The 9,811-nt window shown below is 36.2% G+C and overlaps 2 protein-coding genes across 2 annotated transcripts; both read left to right on the top strand.

Moving 5' to 3' along the window:
* The first annotated feature begins 2,363 nt into the window (after nucleotides 1-2,363).
* On the top strand, nucleotides 2,364-5,086 carry LOC118482240 (protein NEN1-like). Its single transcript, XM_035977889.1, has 6 exons — nucleotides 2,364-2,657; nucleotides 2,734-2,891; nucleotides 3,411-3,457; nucleotides 3,556-3,619; nucleotides 3,999-4,630; nucleotides 4,703-5,086. The coding sequence occupies exons 1-6, from the start codon at nucleotides 2,378-2,380 to the stop codon at nucleotides 4,932-4,934; spliced, it is 1,413 nt and encodes a 470-aa protein (XP_035833782.1). The 5' UTR covers nucleotides 2,364-2,377; the 3' UTR covers nucleotides 4,935-5,086.
* A 1,772-nt stretch (nucleotides 5,087-6,858) lies between these two features.
* On the top strand, nucleotides 6,859-9,564 carry LOC118481832 (protein NEN1-like). The gene is made up of 6 exons (XM_035977131.1): nucleotides 6,859-7,138; nucleotides 7,240-7,397; nucleotides 7,928-7,974; nucleotides 8,073-8,136; nucleotides 8,305-8,918; nucleotides 9,305-9,564. The coding sequence occupies exons 1-6, from the start codon at nucleotides 6,859-6,861 to the stop codon at nucleotides 9,531-9,533; spliced, it is 1,392 nt and encodes a 463-aa protein (XP_035833024.1). The 3' UTR covers nucleotides 9,534-9,564.
* The last annotated feature ends 247 nt before the right edge of the window (nucleotides 9,565-9,811 follow it).

Raw genomic sequence — 9,811 nt, 5'->3', positions numbered from 1 at the left:
TATTAAAAAAACTATAAATTATTATAATATTTAAAACACTATTCATTGACTTCTATATTTAATATATATATATATATATATATATATATATATATATATATATGTATATATACAATTGTTCATACGGTACCCGTGATCAGGGATAAGCAAATGCTACCGGGTAGCAGTACCAAATTTCCCGAACTAAAAGATTTTCAAAATCAATTCGATACCGACTTTTGGCGTTTTCTGTACCAGGTTGGTGTCGGTTTTTATCTTCATGTACCGATAACCGTACCGGTATTTTCGACGCCAGTAATGGTTGACACAAGCTTATCTAACTTAAAAAGCAAAGAAGATAAGAAAAGTATTAAAAAAACTATATGTTATTATAATATTTAAAACACTATTCATTTACTTCTATTTTTAATATATATATATAGTTGATTTTCCGCCCGCGTGTGGCGGCAGGGACCTAATGTCTGCGAAACGCGTGTCGGCAACAACAAGCAGATACCGAATATCAAAAAACTAATAAAAATGACGTGGTAACGATAGTCACTTCGTCCTAAAAAAATGATTTTAAGTAATCTAATATATAATAATAGGACACACACGTCCTACACGTTGGAAATTCGGTTGTTTTTAGTTTAGTTATTACGGTACTAACACGTTAAAATATGGATGAGCTCGGTATATGTAACGGCACCAAAAGTACCAATCCGGAAAATCATCGAAATTAGGCACCGGCACCGAAAATGCTCGGTACCATACGGTATGGTATTTGAGGGTAAAAACCGGTGAATACTGGTGCCGAACCGATACCGAAAATGTCAAAAGTTGGTACCATTCGGTACTGAAAATATACCCGGTTTGGTAAATTTGATATCAATACCGGTACCCGATACCATTTGCTCATCCCCTTGATGATGTTATTATTCATTGGGTCGTGTATGAAAAGTAATCTAAACGGTGCAATTACTTGCGTTGCTACGTTGTTACAGGATTTGATGAGCTCGGTACCAACCGTGTTACCAAAAATCCCTAAAAGTGGGTACCGGTACCGAATATACCTGTCACAGTACGGTTTGGTACCGGTCGGTACTGGTACGGTACCGGTATTTGAGGGTAAAAATCGGTGAATACCGGTGCCAAACGGATACCGAAAATGTCAAAAGTCGGTATCGAAAATATACCCAATTTGGTAAATTTGGTACTGGTACCGGTACCCGATACTATTTGTTAATCCCCTTGATATTACTACTGTTCATTTTCTACAAATTTTAATATATAGGTAATAGGTAATATATAGGTAGGGTAAAGTTCTTGTACAAATAATATTAACATACTAAACATACAAATTGAAGGAAAACTCAAAAAGACAAGATGGCATTTTTGTAATTATCAATAACTATCAAAGTTACTCAACAAATATACCTAAAAAAACCTAACAACTCCCCCCACCCCCAAAAAAAACCTAAACCCCCCACCCCCAAAAAACCTAAAAAAACCTACCCCCCCCCCACCCCCCAAAAACCTAACCCCCCCCACCCCCCCAAAAACCTAAAAAAACCTAACCTCCCCTACCCCCCACCTTCAAAAACCTAAAAAAAACCTAACCCCCCCCCCCAAGCTAAAATGCTAAAAACTAAACCCCCCCAAAAATCTAAAAAAAATAAAAAAAACACACAAATTATTTTATTTTATTTTTTTAACATTTTTTATTAAAAAATCGCTACTTTTAGTAGCAGCAAAAAAAAAAATTTTTTTTTTTGCTAACGAAATATAGCGATTTTTTAATAAAAAATGTTAAAAAAAAAATTTGTGTTTTTTTAGGTATTTTTGGTTGTAACTTTGATAGTTGGTGGTAATTACAAAAATGCCACCTTGTCTTTTTGGGTTTTCCTTCAATTTGTATGTTTAGTATGTTAAGATTATTTGTATTTGATCTTTTGCCTATATAGGTAATAGGTAATTTTTACTTGTAAGAAGTAATTATCAAGCATATACCATCACACAAAATCAGAAAAGTCAACAAGTCAATTAACATTTAAATATTCAAATGCATCACATATTCTATGGCAAAGATCTGTTGTATGTTTCCTATTATACTTCCTGTAATTGCTTGTATCAGTGGAATGTGAATTCAAATTTCATATCAAGAATACTCTCTGTCAGCATAATAATCAAATAAGATAACTATCAAAATAACAACTTACACCTAATGACTTCTAAAGAAAGTCACTTACAGTTGTATTAAGGGCAAAGAATCTCTGCATGATGCTTATCTTTTGCACGCTATACCTTCCTTCATTCCTACTTAGCTTCACCACTTCTCCTTCCTCTTGTTGAAACATTTATATCCACTTCCATTTTCTCTTTCTCATACATTTGCAATATGGGTTCTACCGAAGACCGATCAGAGATAGTTTTCTTCGACTTGGAAACCACTATTCCAACCCGAACCGGACAACCATATGCCATTTTGGAATATGGGTCGATACTAGTTTGTCCAAAGAAGCTCACCGAACTTGACAGCTACGATACGCTGGTTAGACCACTTGATCTCTCCCTCATTACAGCTGCTTCGATACGCTCCAATGGTATCACTGCTGACAAAGTCGTTTCCTGCCCAACTTTCTCTGAGATCGCTGATAAGGTTTACGACATCTTGCATGGTATGATTGTCTTCATTTTGTTTATAATGTACTACCAAATGTGTCATGTTTAAGTGTGAAATGGATTGTTTGACAGGAAGGATATGGGCTGGTCACAATATACTGAGGTTTGATTGTGTGAGGTTAAGGGAGGCGTATGCGCAGATAAACCGACAGCCTCCGATACCCAAGGGAACCATCGATACATTAGTTTTGTTGACTCAGAGATTTGGGAGGAGAGCTGGTGACATGAAGGTATGTTGCAGGTTTTCAAGTTTTGGGTCTCATCGTTTCTAACCCGTTTAAGACGGGTTGTGTTTGGGTTAATCTGTTGTTTAAAACTGTAATTAAAAATATATAATATATTTTAAGGTGAACCCATTTGCTACAACTGAATTTGTTTATGTCCCACTTAACCTGTTTACAACTTGTTATGGACCGTAGATGTCCGTTTGTCACGTTTAGATAAATTGGTAACACGGGTTACACGATATTATAAGTGTTTGTGGATATGGTTGATGGCTTGGAAATGGTAAATAACCTAACACGATTGTCACTCCTAGAAATTATCATATGAGCAATGATCATGTGGTTTGTGATCAAGATTTGATTTTTTGTACACACTGGTGGACCATTTAATGCCTTTATAAGTAACCTTAATAATAAATTAATAATATTAATAATGCTAAGCAGAATTATAAAAAGCTGTATGAACAAAGTTGATATAAGTATGTCAAGTGCCTTTTCCTATCCTAATGAATTGTATGCATTCAGATGGCTACTCTAGCGGCGTATTTTGGGCTTGGACAACAAAGTCACCGGTAATATTTGTGTTATATATTAAGATCAAAATTTGTATGATTCTTCAAGGAGAAAGATATTTAAGACTGACTTTTGTTTCTTCAACAATAACTTACAGGAGTTTAGGTGACGTTCGGATGAATTTTGAAGTTGTCAAGCTTTGTGCAACAGTTCTTTTCTTGGTAATTTCTCCTAAAAGCATTTCTTTTTTATTCTTGTAGTATTGAGCATTGTTATCTTTGGATCGGGTCAAACGAGCTGGGTCGACCCAAAACACTATCTTTTCTTTCTTTTTCAAAAATGATTTTGTTTTAAAAACCAACTTGTGTGGCAAACATTATTACAACATTTGTATTATCACAATAAAAATCTTATTTTTGCAAAATGATTTTCAAAGTTTTATGCATAAAAAAAACCGTCACCCGTTGGCCGAAATTTGACCCATTCATAAGGAAATGGGTTAAGATTGACACCACTAAAATATTTCTTTTCTAACAAGTATGAAGTGCATTCTGAAGATTATGGTTGTGAAAATTTTACCATAATATACAACTCCTGCAGGAATCAAACCAACAACAAGAAACCCAAAACAATTGGGCTTCTATGAATACTAGTCCCATTAACAGCTATAATCGAAGATCCACTCTAGACGTAACACACCCGAACATAATCCCATTCTCCTCAACTGAAACCCCACCAAATCCAGTTGAATCTGGTAATGCTCAACCCGGCCCGTTTCACACGGGCCCATCTGTAGACAGAATGGAGACCGAAACCCTTCAGTCAAATGAAGCTATGGTGGAAGAATCATCCACCACCACTCTATCCAACGCTTTCAGCAACCACAATGAATTCATAGACCCTGATTCAGTTTCAATGGCTTCAATAACTGTAACCGTTGCTCCCTTTGTTAATGGGCCCCACAGGATACAAATACTTCACAGAAATATCCCTATGCAGATTCATTGTGATGCCATGAGAATACGGTTTGGATTAAGCCCACAGTTTGTCGATCATGCTGGAAATCCGCGCCTAAACTTTGTAGTCGATGCAAGTTCTTCAAGTCTCTGTAACATACTTGAGGCATGTGATGATGTTGCTAAAAGACTCGTTGATTTCGATGGAAACTCGCAGTGGAGACCTGTTGTAACCAGAAAAACTGGTTTTTACAACTCGCCGACCATTAGATTACAGTAAGTTAGATTTTGTTAATCTTGACTATTGTTGGTCAAATACACTTACTTTCTAATATGTGATTTGTACAGCATACCCCCTGTAGCAGAAGATACTACCAGATGGAATACTACTGAGATTTACTACAAGAATTCATCATCAATTCCATGCACACAACACCTTGTTTCCAGTGTGGCGGAACTTAATTCGTTGTTACTTCCAGGTTCCTTGGTGGATGCTTACTTCTCTTTAGATCCATACAATTACCAACAAAATGCCGGAATCCGTTTAGTCGCCAAGAAGTTGACCATTCATACTAGCTGATCATTAGCTGACAGTTGAAGGAAGTATTACTTATAATTACACTGCAGGATTTCAATTATCAGGGATATTAATGTTGCTTGCACTTTCGTTTTCAATTCTCTCTGTACTGTTCCCCCTCTATAATGAATTCTAACAGCTAGTGTTTCAATCTCCATGCTTAATATCTAGAATTATGAAAAATCCTTGACTTATATTAGAATAATAAACGTCGATATAAAACTTTTGCTAGTTAACATTTATTTATAAAAATGTATGTATATACATAAGAATTTAACGAGATGTTAGATTAAATTAAATTGGTCAAGGGAGATTATTGGGCCGGCGAGCAGATCCAATAAAAGATACAAGAAATGCAGGAGTTCAAGTTCGAATACACGACTTGGTAGTAACTTACATTAGTAACTAACTACCGGACCAAGGATATATTGTTGCTAAATCAATGTAGCCAACTTTTTCTGTAAGTGTTATCGTCTAAAAATATAGGATGTCACTCGACTGTCAGATACAAATATAACATGGCCATCTTTTATGTTTCATAACCTAGATCGGTGTCAATTAAATTCTCTTCATTTATTTAGGTGGATATGAGTGATAAATTAAACACAAAACTTCTTAAGAATGAAACACATTTTTTATGCGGTTGCTACATGCTAGATGAGGAGTAGGGGAAGAGGACCACACCCTTGTATCGTCTCTTGCCAAGGTCAAAATAATCTGTTCTATAATAATTTGAACAAGGTAACGAAGTCCTGTTTATGAGATTTCTTAACTAGGTGGACCAGATCATACCTTTGATTACTAAACCCCTAAAGTAATTAGGAAACCCTTTTTAAACTCTATTTTTGATCTAGCCTTCGACCTCGATTAGGGAGGGGGCATATCTAATACTTATAGATCGGTCATGTTTGACTCGTTTTTTTGCTTATATGTTCTTTACATACATCTATAGAGGTCGGTTAACGTACAAGAGTGCTTATCGTGCGAGCGTACTCGGGCATCTCAATCGCACGTCTGACCTACCCTAGGCCTTCTATTGAGTGTGATGGCACAATAATAATTAACTTGACATAATTGCGCACGTTATTCCATAATTACGCATGGGTTGGGTTAAACCCTAATCACGCACATTATTTGCATAAACACGCACGTTATAATGCATAATTACGCACGACATAATGCATAATTACGCACATTATAAAAAAATCAAAACCCGCATGCCACAAAACTTGAAAATTATGCATGTTAAACTCAAAATTACACATGGGTCGTTTCAAATCGTAATTACGCATGTTATATACATAATCACGCATGTTATACAAAATAAGGAATGACACGCGGCGCAAATCTCCTACTCGCGTACACTTCGCACGATAACGACTCTTGTATTTTACACTTTCGCTACATCTACATATATATTTAAGACATAACTTAAACTATAGGTGCGATATTTTAATACGTCAACCAGAAGAGAAATATCAAAAAAGAAGAACAAAGCGTAACAAGGAATAGTACATGTGCATTTGTCTCAAAGTTATTGTATTATCTGTAACAAAATTGAAATCCAATACAACCTTTATAGTTTATACAATTAATATAACTTTTAGTTAACTTTTTTATAGCGGCAGTTAATAGAATATCAGTTTTGCCATATAATACGTTTAAGACTTTAAGATGCCATAAATTTAAAAATTTTGTAACCAATGATTAAGGATGAAAATTAATTCGTAATCAATGCATCAATACGTTATAGAGCTGTTAGCGGTTCCACATAATAATCCCACGTTCCCCACCTCCATGCAATTCATGATCCCATGATCTCTAAAATGATCTCTAAAATTACATATTGACTCCTTAAATAACTATATTACAACCGTCGATCATCACTTATATATATTTCCATTTTCTCTTTTCACACAGTTGCGATATGGGTTCCATCGAAGACCGACCGGAGATAGTTTTCTTCGACTTGGAAACCACCGATATTCCAAGTCGAAACCAACCATATGCCATTTTGGAATATGGGTCGATACTAGTTTGTCCCAAGAAGCTCACCGAACTTCACAGCTACCAGACACTGGTTAGACCACTTGATCTTTCCCTCATTTCAGCCGACTCCATACGCGTCAATGGTATTACTGCTGACCACGTCGTTTCCTGCCCAACCTTCGCAGAGATCGCCGATAAGGTTTACGACATCTTGAATGGTATGACTATGATTGTTTCCGTTTCTGTTTGTGACTGTCAAAATGTGATTGATTAGTGTTTTATGAACATTATGAACACTGTGAAATGGATTGTTTGACAGGAAGAGTGTGGGCGGGTCACAATATAGTGAAGTTTGATTGTGTGGTGTTAAAGGAGGCGTATGCGCAGATAAACCGAAAGCCTCCTGTACCCAAGGGAATCATTGATACGTTGAAATTGTTGACTGAGACGTTTGGGAGGAGAACCGATAACATGAAGGTATACTATCGTTTTCATTTTAATCAGGTTTTTGGTTATCATTTCTAACCCGTTTAATAAACGGGTCGTGTTTGGGTTGAGGTGTTTAACCTCAGTCGACCTGTTAAGAGTTTTAAAATTGTATCTAAAAATATGTATATTATAAGGTGAACCCATTTACTATAAGCGTGTAACCCGTTTATATATGCCCTACTTAACCTTCTTATGATCTGTCAACTCGTTTAGATAAACGGGTTACAGGGGTCGTGTGTCTGGGATATGGTTGACGTCTTTCATGCGAATAAATGACCTGACATGATTGCCACCCATAGAAATCATCATATGGGCAATGATCATATACCCTGTGATCAGGATTTGATTTTTGTACGCATTTTGAATCTTATGCCCTTTTTAAATGGCTTTGTAATAACCTTAATAATGAAAAATAAAATTATAAATACGATGTATAAACAAAAGTGATATGGTTATGTGAAGTGGCTTTTGTATTAGTTGTTTACCTTGTCCTATGCTAATAAATTGTATATATTCAGATGGCCACTCTAGCGAAATATTTTGGACTTGGACAGCAGAGTCATCGGTAACACTTGCGTTATATAAAAAAGATCAAAATTTGTACATTTTTTAAGGAAAAAAATATTCAAGACTAAACTTTGTTTCTTCTACAATTACTTACAGGAGTTTAGACGACGTTCGAATGAATTTTGAGGTTGTCAAGCTTTGTGCATCAGTTCTTTTCTTGGTAATTTCTCATTAAAGCGTTCCTTTTTTGTTCTTGAAGTATCGAGCATTGTTATCTTAGCATCAAGTCAAATGGGCTGGTTTGACCTGAAACACTTTTCTTTTCGTATTTTTCTCTAAAAAATGAAGTTTTAAAAACCAATCTGTGTGTCAAACATGGTTACAACAGTCATACTACACGCTTATGCAGGAATCAAGCCAACAAGATACTGAAAACAATTGGGCTTCTTTGAACGCTGGTCCCATTAACAGCTCTAAACAAAAATCCACTCTAGAGGTAACACGCCCGAACATAAGCCCATTCACCTCAACTGAAACCCATACGGTTCCTCCAAATCCAGTTGAATCTGTTAATGCTCAACCCGGCCCGTTTCACACAGTCCCTATGGTGGAAGAATCATCCACTACCACTCTATCTAACGCTTTCAGCAACCACAATGAATTCATAGACCCTGATTCAGTTTCACTGGCTTCAATAACTGTAAATGTTGCTCCCTTTGTTAATGGGCCCCACAGGATACAAATACTTCACAAAGATATCCCTATGCGGATTCGTTGCGCTGGCATGAGAATACCGTATGGATTAAGCGCAAACTTTGTTGATCATGCCGGAAATCCGATCCTAAGTCTTGTAGTCAATGCAAGTTCTTTGAATCTCTGTAAGATACTTGATGCATGTGATAATATTGCTAGAAGATTTGCTGATTTCGATGGAAACTCGCAGTGGAGACCTGTGTTAACCAGGAACACTGGTTTTTACAACTCGCCCACCATTAGATTGCAGTAAGTTAGATTTTGGATTTCGAGTATTGCTGATTAAACATGTAACTTGTTAAGAGAAAATCACCAAAACGACAATCTTCACACCGTTAGTTTGCCAAAATAGCCTCGACTTTAAAAATATCCAGTCCACTTGGCGCAACAAATGTCCACCATTTTCAAAAGAATCTGGTGGAACATGTGCCATCTGGAAGCTTCTGGTGGCGGCGCAACTTGTTGCCCGACTACCTGCCATTGCTTTGTAAAAAAAAAATAAATAAATAAATAAAAGGTAAATGATACTTTTGTAAGAAAAAAAGTCAAGACTATTTTGTCAAACACATCGGTCTAAAATCTCTTGACTATTGTTGGTCAAAGTACACTTGCTTTCTAATATGTGATTTTTACAGCATACCCACTGTAGGACAAGATAGGACCAGATGGATTACTGACATTTACTACAAGAGTTCATCATCAATTCCAGGCACACAACAGCTTGTTTCCAGTGTGGCGGAACTTAAATCGTTGTTATTCCCAGGTTCCTTGGTGGATGCTTACTTCTCTTTAGACCCATACAACTATCAAAAAAATGCTGGAATCCGTTTAGTCGCCAATAAGTTGATCATTCATACTAGCTGATCATTAGCTTACACTTGAAGGAACTATGATCACTTATGATTAATATATCACACTGTTGATGTACACTGCAGGATTTCAATTCAGCTATCATTTATATCGAATTCCATTTAAGTGTCTTGTTTAAAAATTTACGTTGTCACTTGACTGTTAGATACAAATATAAGACGACCATCTTTTACATGTTGCATAACCTAGATCCACCTTAGCATGAGCCATGAGATGAGCCTTTAATACATAGGAAAATTGGTTTTTAATAAACCAACCTTTGCCCCATTGGT

Source organism: Helianthus annuus, chromosome 9 (genome assembly GCF_002127325.2).
Source record: "Helianthus annuus cultivar XRQ/B chromosome 9, HanXRQr2.0-SUNRISE, whole genome shotgun sequence".
In the NCBI taxonomy this organism is placed as follows: domain Eukaryota; kingdom Viridiplantae; phylum Streptophyta; class Magnoliopsida; order Asterales; family Asteraceae; genus Helianthus; species Helianthus annuus.
Note: the sequence above shows the minus strand (reverse complement) of the source record. Positions and strands in the feature narration are given on the sequence as shown.